Consider the following 16567-nt stretch of genomic DNA (forward strand, 5'->3'; position numbering starts at 1 on the left):
GTTTCACCATGTTGACCAGGATGGTCTCGATCTCTTGACCTCGTGATCCACCCGCCTCGGCCTCCCAAAGTGCTGGGATTACAGGCTTGAGCCACCGCGCCCGGCCCTACTGTTAACACTTAAAAATGATTAAGATGATCAAATTTGTGTTTTTTACAATTTAAAAAAAAGGGAAGTTGCCCTCTATGAAACAGACCCCAGTTAGGCCAGGTCTCCCTGACTCAGTTCTACAAAAGTGATAGCTAAGGACTCAGGATAAAAAAATGTTTAGCAATGTCTTCCAGACTTAAAGATACTTCTCAAAATGCATACCTGATTATGGGGTCAATTTAAAAAAAAAAAAAAAAAAAGACCAGGTCGCTCTCTACACTACTGAAAAAGAAAGCCCTTGAGTTCGCAACTCTAGCTACCGCACTGCAATAGCTGCCTCATAAGCGTTATCAGACTCCCTCATCTGCTCAGCCAGAGCAGCCCCTCCCTCACAGCCAGCCCCAAGCCTGTCATCTGTTGTTCCCTGCCATGCACAGTGCTTTGGTGAGCCTGGGCATCTCTGGATATCATGCTGACATCATGCCCACCTTCCCTCACTGTCCTCACAGCTACTGCTTGAGAGGCCACCCAAAGAGCCCAGAGGCTTTTCTCAACTTTAGCTATATGACCCTGGAGCAGCTGCCACATTGTGTGTCCTTCCTCTAGAGTAAGTGGTGGCTCACTCCAGAAAGGAACACCTGTATTGTCAGATTACTGGGTGAGAGTTTCTGCTGAACAAAGCTGCAATGGGCTTCCCTCTGTGCCTCAAGCAGCTGCCTGTAGACAAGGCCTCTTGAACATTCACTTTAGCCCAGCCCTGACAAGAGCCTCCTGTGGGTTCCCCTGTGCTGCCGTCTTTGCTTAGGCGGCCATCTGTCAGCCTATGAGAGGCTTCCAGCTTCCACCAGCAGCAACACCAAGATCACCCTAATCCAGGCAAAGGTATCCACAACATCACAGTCTCTACAAAATTATCATAAAAAATATGTACAAAAAGAATAAAAATGCATTCCCTACTATCTGAATTGTGAAATACCATCTTTGGGGGCAGCTAAAGAACCAAACCAAACAAAAACAAATCTCAAACCTCTAAAATAACAAATCCTTAATGCATCAGTCTATGGAAAAAAGGTAACCTACCCCATCAGCCATCAGAAAGTGGACACCCTTGCGATCTGTGTTATCCAGGACAAAATTCCGAAAAGCAGAGATGTTCTCTGGGCGGGTGATATCTCCATCTCCATCAATCCCACCTTCGCCTGTCAGAACACAAGAGTCATTGTGAGTTTATATACATGTCAGGAGCTGGGACATGAGTGCTCTGGGACAGTGAACACAGGCATCAGGTGTCTCAAGAACTAGGGCCCATCCTGCAAGGCTGCCTTACAGTGATGGACCAGGAGGAAGAACTGTACCCTGCTATAATAAAACATAGTCCCCAAGGAGCTGACCAGCCAAAAGTCATCAACTCTTGGGCCTTTCTCTTCAAGACTCAAGTTCTGTTTAAGGCACCTTCATGTTGGCACCAATTTTTTAATAAGTACTGTTTAGAAAGGACTTAGGATTTGCTGCCAAATTACAATCAACATAGAGCAGAGGGACTGCTATGGGGTTGCTGAGCTGTCTGCAACCCAGTGCATTCTGCACCTGGCACAGAGGACTAGAGATGGGTGCGGGGTTTGTATTTGTTAATAATCCTGCCAGTTCTCAGCCAGAGATCAGGCAGTTTCATTATCTCCTGCCACCACAAAAGCTGACTGCTCCTGAAAGGAGGAATTAATATGGCCTTGATGAGAATCTGCTGAGGGAGTGTTTGACCTGTATTCTGCAGGCTCAGGGTAAAAAGGGATGGTCCAGAGGGAACCAAGATTCTGACATGGACTGTGAACCCCAGGGTAAGAGACCTAGGAAAGAAGACATGGCATGTGGATAACAACTGCTTCTGACCTGAAGTCCCCAGAGAGGGGCTGTCCCTCATACCTCCTAGTACCCTCCTCAGTGTCCCTACCATAGTAGGGTTCGAAGAGTTCACTGGAGGCAGAGTAGAAGTCCTCCAGCTTGAAGTCATTAGGGCCCTTCAAAGTCATTCCAAAGCCCTTTGCATGCCACTTCTTTCTCCACAGCACATACTCTGAGAAGCCGCCTGGGCCTGCGCAGACATCAGCAAAGTACAGAAGCTCAGCTTCCCGGTCCTTCACCAGTGGCTTCTGCAAAGGCAAGTGGAAGACAGGAGAGGAAGGAAAACAAGACAGCTCAATGGAGAACAGGAAGAATGCAGGGAGTAAAATAAGCCTTTCAGCAAGTATAATCCAGACCTCTCACCATGGCTATAGCACCCAGGAAATATATCGTCTGGTGATCAATGCCCTTTAGTGTTGCCTCACCCACCCTCAAAATACCCACAACACCTACCACATCACCAGGCCTAGCTCACACTCCTCATAAAAACATCTTCATTGAGCTAGGCACAGTGGCTCATGCCTGTAATCCCAACACTTTGGGAGGCCGAGAGGCAGATCGCCTGAGGTCAGGGGTTTCAAGACCAGCATGGCCAACATGGCAAAACCTCATTTCCACTAAAAATACAAAAGATTAGCCAGGCATGGTAGTGCATGCCTATAATCCCAGCTACTCAAGAGGCTGAGGCAGGAGAATCGCTTGAACCCAGGAGGCAGAGGTTCCAGTGAGCTGAGATTACGCCACTGCACTTGAGCCTGAGACAAAGCAAGACCCTGTCTCAACAAAAACAAAAAACAAAAACATCTTGATGAGTATCTGACTGTGCATTTTTTATATCTCAGAGTGTTTTCCTTACCATAGCCTGCCTTTCAAGGGTCCTACTGTACAGAATATGCCCCACATTACAGATAGGGAAAAAGAGGCACGAAAATACAAAGTCACAAAGTAATCTGTTCACAGCCAGTCTGCAACAAAGTGAAATCAGAGTGAAATCAGAAATTTTGACCTAACCTCTAGACTCAGGTCTTCCTGTCCAACCAAATGCTGGGGGGCTCTAACGCCACCCTCTCCCAGCCACAGGAACCCCCCCTTTCCCCATCATAGCCTCTGTCTTCCTTTCTCCCCTTCCTCCTTGGCTCTCCCAACCACCTTTTAAAAAATCCCAATTAACTTTTTATTTTGGAATAATTTTAGATATACAGAAAAGTTGCCAAGATAGTACAGAGTTCCTCTATCCCTCACCCAGTTTCCAGTTTTGTTAACACCTTACACCATGGTATCTTTGTCAAAACTAAGAAACCAACATTGACACACTACTATTAACTAAACTCCGGACTTCATTTAGATTTCACTAATGTCCTTTTTCTGTTTGGGATCCAATCCAAGACACCACATTGCATTTGGCCTCCCTCCTTTTTTGCACTCCCTTTCTTCTTCTCCTGCCCAGTGCTGGGTGGGGGGTTGGGGTAGGACACAGTTGGAAGCTGACAAGACAAGAGAGGGCAGGAAATGCTGGTGTGCCACAATAGCAGCTTCCAGGCAACCCTTGGAGCACTCAACCAACTCAGGACTGACTAAGCATCATTTGAATTTTGACATCATTACATTTGTAGCCCCTTAAGTAGCCTTCGCTCTCTCACCTACTTTCTTTTTTTCTTTTAATTGGCAACGAGTTCTCACTCCGCCCAGGCTGGAGTGCAGTGGTGCAACAGTAGCTCACTAAAACCCTGAACTCCTAAGCTCAGGCAATCCTCCTGCCTCAGCCTCCTGAGTAGATGGAACTCCAGGTACACACTACCACACTTAGCCAATTTTTTTTTTTCCTTAGAGACGGGGTCTTAGCATATTGCCCAGGCTGGTCTTAAACTCCTGGGTTCAAGCAATCCTCCCACTTCAGCCTCCCACAGTGTTGGAATTATAAGCGTAAGTCACCATGCCTGGCCTAGCTTTATCTCTTAACCTCACATTTATGTTAAACCCGGTACTGGCCCATATTGTATGTTTGTACGTCTCTTATATGCAAATGCTAGGTATGCTCTTACCCATACCTGAGCCCTAGACAGTGAAATTCTACCCACCCTCCACAACAGACAGGATGAACCATTTGCACCGGTGACAACAAAAGGCTGAGTTCTAAACTGCAGAAGACTACATCTGGCCTCATACCATGATGAACACTCAGCCAGAAGGGGCTTAGGAACCCTAGTCTTCCCTCTCTACAGGTTCAGCACAGCTGAATGCTGGTCCGGAGTTCTGCAGCTGCTAGATAACGATCAGAAAGCTTTAGGGGAAACACTCACAATAAAGAAACAGACATACTAATGTTTACAACCCAATTACTTCTAGGTGAGATGGGCCTTTCTTCTGATGATAGCTATTCTAGCTTTATCAAAATACTGAAAAACTCTCTGGAGAAAGTGTCTTTAGCTAAAAATAAATGTCATCATTCTGTGACAAGCCCACCCCAGGCATGCTGGGTCTTAATCATTTTTTCTCCACTTCCCTACTATGCCGCCCAAGGATTCTTTGTTCCTGAGCCATCAATTATTCATCTTTTTGGATTATATTCATTTGCACACAAAAAAAAGACCTAATGGTATTTACCAAGAACATTATGTAGCATCTTCAAGTCAGGCCTGGTGGTGATGAATCAGGGGTCAGGAGTTTAAGCCCTGTATATACTGCAAAGAGGGAAAATACGGTTCCGTGCCACTGGCTGTGCCCTCTGTGTGAACCACTGGTCCAAAGGAATACTGGGAGAAGGATGCAGAATGATCAATGAGAGCGCTTCAGCCCTGAAAAGGGGGCATGAGTATGACCTCGTTCTGTGTGGCATTTCAAGATGTGTGGCCCTTACAGGTCATGGCCAGGAAGTCTCTTCACAGAAAGGACAGCTGGGGTTCTTAGCCCTGCCACTTAATGACTGCAGTCAAGGGCAAGCACACAGTTTAAGTCATTAAGCTTGAGCTTGCTCAATTATAAATTGGGACTAATGCAGGTATTTCTCCAGGCTGTTGTAGGACTAAATAAAGTATCCTATATTGAAGAGCTTTATAAACTGTAAAGTATTAAATAAATGCAAGATGCTATTATAGTCAATCAGATCAATTTCCTCAGAGTCAAAACTCTGATCCTTTTCCATGTTTTTCTCTTTCCAGTGCCAAGAACAGCAGTACTCCACACTCAATGGAAATTAGAAAAATGACGTCTACTTTCCTCTTAGCTAGGACTGAAACTTAAAGATCTACATTCAGTTGCCTTCTGCAATGCTTCACAGACAACTTTGTCTCAACAACATCCCCAGGCATGTGAACCCCTGATATATGTAACAGTTTATAATGTGCTTCCATATATGCCAAGGATCTAAATTTCCCTCCTTCCTTTGTCTCTTCCAGTTATTGCTTATAGCTTCTTTTCTTCTCCTTGCCCCTTTTCTCCTTTTACCATAAACCTGCAGCACCACAGACCTACTTAAAAACTTCAGAGTCCGCTCTCCCCATCACCCGTTACCACCACCTAACCGCTCCACATTCCAAGCTTCAAATTCTCCTGCTCTTCGTCTGTAATCTGCCTGACCCGAGAGCCACTATGACCCTAGCAAACGTGGGTATGTGCCTGGGCCTTCAGCCACTCCTCTACTGCTGGAGACCGCTCTAGTGTCTCTGCTTGCGTGAAAACCACATGGAGCCTGTTGGGCTTGGATATAACTCTGGTCCCCAGGGGACAATGCAAATGAAAAGAGAAAGGAAAACACTTTTCCTAGAGACTCGAGAGAAATCACTTTTTTTATAGTGGAGCGTAGAGAAACATCTCTGAAAGGGCAATTCTCCATGGCCACTAACAATCAATTCAGGTCAAGAAGCTGCCCGAAGCATTACAAACATGGCTGCCTTCTGCTATGTAACTGACATCTCTACCCTAGGCCTGAATGGTACAACCCTGGTGCCTACTTCATTTTCATGACAGCAAAAGGCAATAACCAGATACCAGCTGCTGGAGGCATTTATATTCAAAAGCCAAAAAAGACACTGTGACTTCCCATCAGCTTGACAGAGCTCCTCTGCCAGGCAGGGGTTTAAAGGAAATCATTTGGAGCTCAGAAAATTAAATCAACATTATATCAACCTAATTTTCTCAAGATGCTAATTCCAAGAGCCCTTTTGTGCTGCCTGCTGGTACTGGAGAATAGAGAGGGAGACCTGGGAGCAAAAAATGAGTAATGGCTAGAGGGGCTATATGCCAGTTTTTTCCAGCAAGGAGGAAGCAGTTAGGTAGGTGGAGCTGAAACATTAAAGAACTTGGAAAATAAGCTTCTTTAGCCAGTGGATAATCAGGGGGTCTAGTGGAATGAGAGTGAGTGAAGCAGAAACAGGTTTGGGGATAGTAGCTGGCTCTTGGCCCTGTCACTGCCAAAGAAAAGTAACTTTCTAGTACCCGTAAAAATGCTTTGAGACCCTTAAGGGAATTCTAGAATTAAATTTCCTTTTTTTTTCTTTCTCTATCACTATGGAGAGTCTATGTTCAGAGAAATGAGATGCAGCAGAGTAGAAAATCATTTTACTTTACCACTTCTTGAGAAGGGCCAAAGCCTTATATAATTACGATCCCACACAAAGCTTGTTCAGAGAAGCAGAGAAGGAAAGCCACCCAGTCTGAAATTACAGTCTTAGTGCTGGGACAAATCTTAACAGCCTTTTGGTTCTACCCCGGCCCTCTGGCAGGGTGGTAGGGCTCACTTCAGAATGAGGCAGCTGAGGTCCAAAGAAGGTCTAAACTTAAGTGATCCCTCCTGCTTCATAAATGCTACCTCCCTCCCCACCACATTCTAACAACACAGGCTAGATTTTCAGATACAATACTGATTTTAAACAGATCAGTGAAAATGCCCACTGAAATGCCCACATTTCATCCAACACTCAAACCATATTTCCCAGCACACCCTTCTCATATCACAAACAGCACCCAAATCAAGTGATGTCACTAAGTTTCAATTTGGAAAATAAGCTTGCAGTATAAAAACAGTATTCACCCTTCTGTTCTACCTTCTGTAGGGTTAGGGGCTTGGATTCCAGGACTGAAGCCCTGGAGACAGCTGCTTCACTCCTGGGACCACAGAAGCACTGTGGGACTCTATCTGAGGAGCTCAAAGCAAAATATCTCCATCACATAGCCAGAATACTCTCCTAGCATTGAAGAAATGGCAATGGCTGAGCCACTGAAGCTTAATCCCACTTGGCACCATGAATTTAGAAGCAGAATCTTGTTCTCACCCCATAAGAGTCCCTCGGATTTGTGAACATGCGATCAAACACAAAATCCATGTTAGCCATCTTCATTGCTGCCCTGCAATAAAGCAAGACAGAAAAGTACCAGATGTATGGAAAGCTAGGCTCAATTGAAAAGGGAGAGCAGGCAGCATCAAGGGAGGGAAGGGAAATGTCAGCAAACCTGTTTAGAAAGAAGACTCCACGGATCATCTCGTAGGGATTGGCCCGAGTCCGAGCTCGCCGCATCTCTTCCCCATCCAGGACATCAAACACGCTCTGCCCAGAGAATCAGAACCTCAAGGTGAGCTCCAGGACAGGAAAGGGGTCTTAAGAGCCTACAATGCCCAACTCACAGCCCTCCAAGGAACAAGGTTCCTGTGGCGTCTCAGCTCTGAAATGTCTTATTGTGTGACCCTAGACAGGTTGCTCAATCACTCTCTCAACCACCTTGCCAGTAAATTGGTTAAAAAAAAAAATGTAAGCAGGTGCCTGGCACATGGCAAATGGTTAAGAAACAGCACCCATTGCTACATACAGAGTCACCTCTGGGCATTGCCAATCCTCATGGCAAATCTGTTTCTCCATCCCATACCAGCAGCTACTTTCGAAGGGATCGAAGTTCTGACAGGAAGGCTTACCTGACTAGAGCTCATTTACAGAGAGGAGAAACAAGCAAACAAGACCAGGGTTTTCTGATGGCATCTACCACACAGTAGCGATCCTTTCTCCTCTCAAACTCCCCTGATCAATTTCCTCTCCAGATAAAGAAATCCTCACATTACCTGAGTTCCAGTCGCCTTACGGATATTCCCAACCCTATGCCTGCCAAAAAATAAAATCTCTGAGGCTGGTCTGAGGCCTCCTCAAGAGTTTCCTTGGCTCATTCTGCCCCAGACAATGTGCTTCCCAATAAGGCCAAAAAGTGTCAAGGGGGGCTAATATTCACCCACGTACTTCACACCACTATTTCACTTAGCTCTCACAACAACCCTGAGAAATGAGTATTTTCTCCTCATTTTATAGATGAGGAAACTCAAACTCACAGACTAAAGGAACTGGGCCAAGGTCACACAGCAAAAGAATTATAGATCTTGGATTTGAATGCAGGTCTATCTGATGCTGAAGAATGATTCCAAACCTTTTGCTACACCAGGCCCTCTCAGGATTACAATGAACAGACACACTGAGGTTATGTGGATCTGTTCTTGGCTGCTAACCACAGGGACAGCACAACACCAGAGAGCAGGACAGTTACCAGGGAAAAGGACAATTTGCAGATACAAACCAAGCTACGCGTCTGATCTCCTGGAAAAATCTTAACTTTAGCTTTCCCACAACAAGCCCAAAGAAGAAATAGAAAAGTCCAGCAAATCACCTCCCACAAGGTTTTCATATCTGGTTCTAGCCACAAGGCCTTACCTTACATTGCAACACACTATGAAGCAGCTCTTCCCCACAAAACTCTGTTTCATCTTCAATAATCATCTTTCTCTACAGGGAGAAGAAAGCAGTAAGTAATGACCACATGTGACTGCATTTGTGGGGGACGAATGAAGAAATTAGGGTTTCAAGTGAATAGAGCAAGAAGGGACTTGGTTCTCTGCCAAGAAACATCAATTCCTGAAGGGTGGGAAAGAGAAAATCCTAAATCCCTCTGGCTCTTCGCCAGATGGCTGTGAGACGAAGCACCCCCTCACCCCCACCCCAGAGGCTCTGAGTAGAGCACAATATGGACACAAGACTCATGAATACTGAGGCTAGGAAAACCAAACAAGAAGGAGACATTCAAGCCATCTACCCCTGGAGCACAAAGGCAGAAGAATGGGGAATGCCTCAAATGACAAAAGCTTGTCCTTCCACCAGGAAACCTCTCACTCTGTGATGAGTACAAATGTATGATACCAGGCACTGACCTGGTAGCATTTCAGAAACAGGGACTCACCGGGCACAGTGTCTCACACCTGTAATCCCAGCACTTTGGGAGGCTGAGGTGAGCAGATCACTGAGGTCGGGCGTTCAAGACCAGCCTGACCAACATGGAGAAACCTCGTCTCTACTAAAAATACAAAATTAGCTGGGTGTGCTGGGGCATGCCTGTAAGCCCAGCTACTCAGGAGGCTGAGGCAGAATTGCTTGAACCCAGGAGGTGGAGGTTGCAGTGAGCCGAGATCACGCCATTGCACTGCAGACTGGGCAACAAGACCGAACCTCTCTCAAAAACAAAAAAAAAAAGAAAAGGAAAAAAAAGAAAACAAGGATTCTAAGAGGTCTCACGGGGATATCAAGTGCAACCCCCATATGAGTGAAGGCACCTCTAAACCAGTGAAATTCAATCTCTTTGGTCTCAGGTTTTACACTCTTAAAAATTATTGAGGATCGTAAAGAATTTTTGTTTATGTGGGATAGATAATACGTAATCCATTATCTAGAATTCAAATGATTCTATTATTAGAAATTAAAACTGAGATTTAAAAAATATTTTTAAATTCAGTTTAAAAGACTAATGTTAACATAAATATTTTTCATGAAATATAACCGTATTTCCAAAAAAAAAAAAAATTAATGAGGAGAGTGGTAGTGTTTTCCACTTTTACAAATTTCTTCAGCATCCGGCTTAATAGAAGGCCAGATTTTCCTCTCCGCTTTTTCATTCAGTCTACTGTAATATCAATCATAGTCTCTGGAAAACTCCACTGGACACTTGTGAGAGAATGAGGGTGAAAAGTGCAAATAACTTTTCAATATCATTATGAAAATAGCTTTGCTCTTGTGGACCCCTGAAAGGATCTTGGAGATCCCCAGGAGCACATATACTTGGAGAAGTGTCCTCTAGACCATATTGATTTGGTAGCCATCTACTTTATTCTCACAATTTTCCAGAATAAAATTAAGCAAATTCCCTCTGTTAACAATTCCCTCATTACTTTCCGAGCACAGGGACAATGTCTTTTCATCTAGCAGTGATAAGAATATACGCAGATATATATGATAAGCCACTTCAAAAGGCATCCATGAAGACGACAGAGTTTATATATTTTGTCTGCCTTATAATTTAAATGACTAGGAGAAAAGAAAATACCTGCCACATCTCCAGGGGGCCTTATTTGTAAAGCTCATGACACACCCTCTTGACACAGTTTTATTCCTACCAACCTGGATGGTCAGATTCACATTTTTCTTAAACTGCAAGTACATGTACATACCAGACTTGAGCAAGTGAAAAGTTGGGAGAGTGCCAAGGAGTCAGGGTACATTTTCCTGAAAGCCTACCTTTCCCACAACCATCCAATCACTCATTTCCTTAGTGTCAGGAATTTCAGTGGTACATTCCGGGAACCATGACACCTGCTCACAGGCACTGGGCTGCAAACAAAAGAGAGGCATGTAAGACAGGTATGAGAGAGCCTCAGAGCTAAACCCTCACTCATCAGGACTTCCCCAAAACAAGTAGAAGGGACCGAGACAGACCAAGAAGGGTCCAGGTTGCTAAAGCCAAATGCAATGGTCTGACATATGAAGTGAGAGCCAGAATTCTAAAGTTTAACTTCTAAAGGCCAGCTCCAATTCTGGTTAGAATCCTTAGAAACTTCCCAAAACTAAGGTTTATTTCATTTGTTCCATTATTATTTAATGAATACCTACCATGTGTTAAGTGCTCAGAATGCAGAGTTAAATAAGACATGGTCCTTGGCAAAAGGGGTTTGCAATCAGAGCAGTGGAGACACAGAGAAGTAAATAGTAATCACATTGATGTAGATCTATGACAAAATAAGTGTATCAGAAAGACTTAATGGCAGTGAGTCGGCTGGGCGCGGTGGCTCACACCTGTAATCCCAGCACTTTGGGAGGCCAAGGCGGGTGCGTCACCTGAGGTCAGGAGTTCGAGACCAGCCTGGCCAACCTGGTGAAACACTGTCTCTTAAAAAAAAAAAAAGGTAAAATAAATAAATAAAATTTTTTTTAAAATGGCAATGAGTCTCATCTCCCAATGCCTTTCAAAGTGTTATTCACAAAACAACCCAGTAACTGGTAAAAAGGATTCCTAGCCCTTCATTCTGACATTCTAAAACAGAACAAAAACTGGTCTCTCTAATGGCTGCTTCCTCTTAATTTTTCAATTACCTATCAGGCCAAAGCAATGGTTCTCACTCTGGCTGTGCATTAGGATCATCTGCAGTGCTTCTAAAAAGTACTGATGCAGCTGGGTGTGGTGGCTCATGCCTGTAATCCCAGCACTTTGGGAGGCTGAGGCCGGCGGATCACTTGAGGTCAGGAGTTACAAGACCAGCCTTGGCCAACATGGCGAAACACCATCTCTACTAAAAATACAAAAATTAGCTGAGCATGGTGGTGCACATCGCAGCTACTTGGGAGGCTAAAGTGGGAGAATCGCTTGAACCCAGAAGGTGAGGTTGCAGTGAGCCAAGATCGCACCACTGCACTCCACCCTGGGCAACAGAATGAGACTCCATCTCTAAAATAAAACAAAATTAAATTAAATTAAATAAATAAAAAATACTGGTGCCTGGGGCTGAGCACAGTAGCTCACGCCTGTAATTCCAATGCTTTGAGAGGCCAAGATAGAAGGACTGCTTGACGCCAGGACTTTAAGACCAGCCTGGGCAACATAGCAAGACCGTTTCTACCCAAAAAAAATCTAAAAAATTACCCAGGCATGGTGGCACACTCCTGTAGTTGTAGATATTCAGGAGGCTGAGGTGGGAGGATATCTTGGGCCCAGGATTTCAAAGTTGCAGTTAACTGTGTTGGTGTCACTGCATTCCAGCCTTGGCAACAGTGCAAGACCTTGTCTCAGACAAAATTTTCAGAAGTACTGACGCCTGAGACCCACCTCCAGAGTATAAGATTCTACTGGTCTGAGGTGAGGCCTGGGGATAAGTTTTTAGAAGTCCCTACATGATTCTACTAAGCAGGCAGCACTAAGTGCCGCCAGGCTCGAGAAACAAGGATTATGAAACCTAAACAGGTGGCTAACCTGCATGGCAGCTTCACATATTGGCTCCCACGCAAGTGTGGAGAAGAGAGTCACCATTACAAATTGAAGCAATGTGATTAAAAGTAATATTCCATGCTGTGAAAGCCATAAAATGGTATCACAATGCCAGGTCTTGAGGGCAAGTCAATCAGCATCAACAGAGAAAAAGTTGAATAGAAAAATTACTGAAGCCTTTTGTCCATGAATCTGGCAGTGAATCATGGCTTCTTCTCCTGTTGAAATCTATCACCTTTAAGCATAAAGGTGATCGATTTGGTTATAAATCATAAATTCTAGAGAACAAGAAGTTCATGTAAACTTGGAAAGAAAAAGCAGATGCAGGCCGGGCGTGGTGGCTCACGCCTGTAATCCCAACACTTTGGGAGGCCGAGGCGGGCGGATCACGAGGTCAAGAGATTGAGACCATCCTGGCCAACGTGGTAAAACCCCATCTCTACTAAAAATACAAAAATTAGCTGGGTGTGGTGGCGCGCACCTGTAGTCCCAGCTACTCGGGAGGCTGAGGCAGGAGAATTGCTTGAACCCGGGAGGCGGAGGTTGCAGTGAGCCGAGATTGTGCCACTGCACTCCAGCCTGGCGCCTGGCGATGGAACAAGACTGCCTCAAAAAAAAAAAAAAAGAAAGAAAGGAAAAAGAAAAAGCAGATTTGATCTCCCTATGGGAGTCTGACTATTATGACTACCTACAGAGTGGACTTTGTACAGAGGGTCATACCTTGTCCTCTGCATTCCTAGCCTACAGAAGCCACTGAGCACTTATCCTGGGGTAATCCCAGGATTGGATATTCACCCATGGACACCCAGACTCACCTGCTGTGAGGAAATGGCTGCCAAATGACACATGACCTAACTCTTACTTACAAACTTTTACTTACTTATAGGGCTTTTGGTTTGTTTTTGTTTTTGAGACAGAATCTCACTCTGTTGCCCAGGTGGGAAGGCTGGAGTGCAGTGGCACGATCTCAGCTCACTGCAACCCCTCCGTCCTGGGTTCAAGTGATTCTCCTGCCTTAGCCTCCCAAGTAGCTGGGATTACAGGCGTATCTCACCATGCCCAGCTAATTTTTTTTTTTTTTAGCAAAGAAGGGGTTTTGTCATGTTGGCCAGGCTGGTCTCAAACTCCCGACCTCAGGTGATCGACCCGCCTCGTTCTCCCAAAGTGCTGGGATTACAGGTGTGAGCCACGATGCCCGGTCTATAGAGTGTTCTTTGTAAAAGAAAAACTGAATTACAATAAATGGTAACTGGGTCAGCCTCACATTACAAAAAGGAATTTCAATAGTCTGTCTCCATTAAAAACAGAAAATTAAAGGGCAAACTACAGATTCTGAGTTTAGTATAGTTCAACTTCTGCCCACTGAAAGGATACAGAGTCTTGGATTTTTGTCTTGTTTTGTTTTGTTTTGAGACAGTCTCACTCCGTCATGCAGGCCGGAGTGCAGTGGTGTGATCTTGGCTCACTGCAACCTCTGCCTCCCAGATTCAAGTGATTCACCTGCCTCAGATCCCAAATAGCTGGGACTACAGGTATGTGTCACCACACTGGGCCAATTTTTTGTATTTTTAGTAGAGATGGGGTTTCACCATGTTAGCCAGGATGGTCTCCATCTCCTGACCTTGTGATTCGCCCGCCTCGGCCTCTCAAGGTGCTAGGATTACAGGGGTGAGCCACCGTGCCCAGCCTGGACTCTTGTCTTACATGAATGAAGACATGGAAAGCACCGGGTACTTCTGAGATGAAAGCCCACACCCAGCAACCAGCTGCAGGCATCTACCCTATTCCACATTGTCAGTCTGCTGGTCTCATCACCCACAACTACAAGGCAACAGCGAGACCGGCCCCAGAACCCATGAGCTCTTCATTTGTCAGAATCTTATTTGGAAGGCTTATTAGGCTTTTATCACGTGCAGATTCATGGGACTTCTTTCCTGAACAGGAACACCAGGAAGACAAATAAAATACCAATTTTCCAGAGTTCAGAGCCACATCTGAAGCTGAACTACAGCAACTATGTGGAAAGCTAGACATTTGAGTTCCAATTTCTCTAGTTTCAACTCTGTAATGGTAATATCTCATTGTTATTTTTAGGTGTTATTTTTTGAGACAGAGTCTCGCTGTCATCAGGCACCAGGCGCCAGGATGGAGTGCAGTGGTGCGGTCTTGGCTCACTGCAACCTCCTCCTCCCAGGTTCAAGCAATTCTCCTGCCTCAGCCTCCCAAGTAGCTGGGATTACTGGTGCACGCCACCATGCCCAGCTAATTTTGTATTTTTTAGTAGGGACATGGTTTCACCATGTTGGCCAGGATGGTCTCCATCTCTTGACCTCATGATCTACCTGCCTTGACCTCCTAAAGTGCTGGGATTACAGGTGTGAGCCACGTGCCCGGCCTATTTTTAGGTGTTTTTATTGTACCCACTACAAATCCTTTGTGGAATAAGATAGGACATAAATAAATAAAATAAAACCTCGCCGGGCGCGGTGGCTCAAGCCTGTAATCCCAGCACTTTGGGAGGCCGAGGCGGGTGGATCACGAGGTCAAGAGATCGAGACCATCCTGGTCAACATGGTGAAACCCCGTCTCTACTAAAAATACAAAACATTAGCTGGGCATGGTGGCGCTTGCCTATAGTCCCAGCTACTCAGGAGGTTGAGGCAGGAGAATTGCCTGAACCCAGGAGGCAGAGGTTGCGGTGAGCCGAGATCACACCATTGCACTCCAGCCTGGGTAACAAGAGTGAAACTCCGTCTCAAAAAAATAAATAAATAAAATCTCACATCTGTGCCATGAAAAGGGATAATGGGGGTTTCTTTTGGTCTTCAAGGTGAAAACAAACTGGTACCCAAGTAGATAAGCAATTATATCCACAGTAGAAAAGCAATGTGGCATAAAAAAGCACCTATTTAGAACCTGGATGGCATAAACCTGTGGAGGTACAAGGACCTTCTTAGAAGGCACCTACTCCAGTCACTCACACAATGAGAGAGTGGGTGCACTTGGCCTGCGTGAACACTTTCAGCAGAGAGAGCACACTGTCTCACGAGGTATCCTAGTCCACTAGTGGAGAGCTCTACCTATTTATTAAAGTTTTTTTGTTTTGTTTAATTTATTTATTTATTTATTTTTTGAGACGGAGTTTCGCTGCTGTTGCCCAGACTGGAGTGCAATGGCACGATCTCGGCTCACTGCAACCTCCGCCTCCTGGGTTCAGGCAATTCTCCTGCCTCAACCTCCTGAGTAGCTGGGACTACAGGCACGCACCATCATGCCCAGCTAATTTTTGTATTTTTAGTAGATACGAGGTTTCACCTTGTTGACCAGGATGGTCTCGATCTCTTGACCTCGTGATCCACCCGCCTCAGCCTCCCAAAGTGCTGGGATTACAGGCTTGAGCCACCGCGCCCGGCTTGTTTTGTTTTATTTTGAGACAGCCTGTCGCCCAGGCTGGAGTATAGCGGCACGATCTTGGCTCGCTGCAATCTCTGCCCCCTGGGTTCAAGTGATTCTTCTGCCTCAGACTCCTGAGGAGCCGGGACTACAGGTGTGTGTAGTACCATGCCTGGCTAATTTTTTGTATTTTTAGTACAGATGGGGTTTTATCGTGTTAGCCAGGATGGTCTCAATCTCCTGACCTCGTGATCCACCTACCTTGGCCTCCCAAAGTGCCGGGATTACAGGCGTGAGCCACCGCGCCTGGCCTTATTAAAGGTTTTAAGGAGCCAAACACTACCTTCCAAGCCTCTTCTACCCACTGATCTCAGACAGTCCTAATGCAACAGGAAATCCACATCCCACCATATCTTCCGCAGCCTTCTGTCTTCCATTCTGGATATCCCCAGTACTTTCCATGTAAAAAACCAGTTACACTTTGCTCTTACTGCCTCTGGAGATTTCTAGTTTATTTAAATGGCTTCTTAAAGCCATGCATCCAAAAACACAAGTGGCTTTTCCCTCTTTTCCTCCCTGTAACAGTTACCTCTGGCTCATCTCGCCAGTCCACGTTCAGCTCCTGGTCAAAGCCCCGGAGTGTCAGACCCAAGCCTCTTCGACCTTTCTGATTGGAAGCTTCGACGATGTCTTTCCGACCCTGGCTGTATTTACCCAATCCTTCACCTTCTCTGAAGCCCATCTTGGCCTGAAAAAGAGAAGTAACGGAGCACAATTAATTAGGTCCATCACATGCCAGTGTGCTAAAACCTAAGAAATATAGAAAAGTGGCCGGGCGCGGTGGCTCAAGCCTGTAATCCCAGCACTTTGGGAGGCCGAGGCGGGTGGATCACGAGGTCAAGAGATC

The 16567-nt window shown here is 45.4% G+C and overlaps 1 protein-coding gene across 1 annotated transcript in view; it reads right to left on the reverse strand.

Moving 5' to 3' along the window:
• The window catches only part of CMTR1 (cap methyltransferase 1), a 50770-nt gene that overhangs the window by 21114 nt on the left and 13089 nt on the right, over positions 1-16567 (reverse strand). The window contains exons 4-10 of the mRNA XM_017522554.2: positions 16250-16408; positions 10527-10619; positions 8676-8747; positions 7438-7532; positions 7260-7332; positions 2039-2237; positions 1171-1289 (exon numbers count right to left, since the gene is read on the reverse strand). Of these exons, the coding sequence (XP_017378043.2) occupies positions 1171-1289; positions 2039-2237; positions 7260-7332; positions 7438-7532; positions 8676-8747; positions 10527-10619; positions 16250-16408 (810 nt within the window). The remainder of the gene's footprint in view (positions 1-1170; positions 1290-2038; positions 2238-7259; positions 7333-7437; positions 7533-8675; positions 8748-10526; positions 10620-16249; positions 16409-16567) is intronic.

This window comes from Cebus imitator, unplaced genomic scaffold, assembly GCF_001604975.1.
Source record: "Cebus imitator isolate Cc_AM_T3 unplaced genomic scaffold, Cebus_imitator-1.0 Scaffold24, whole genome shotgun sequence".
NCBI lineage: Eukaryota > Metazoa > Chordata > Mammalia > Primates > Cebidae > Cebus > Cebus imitator.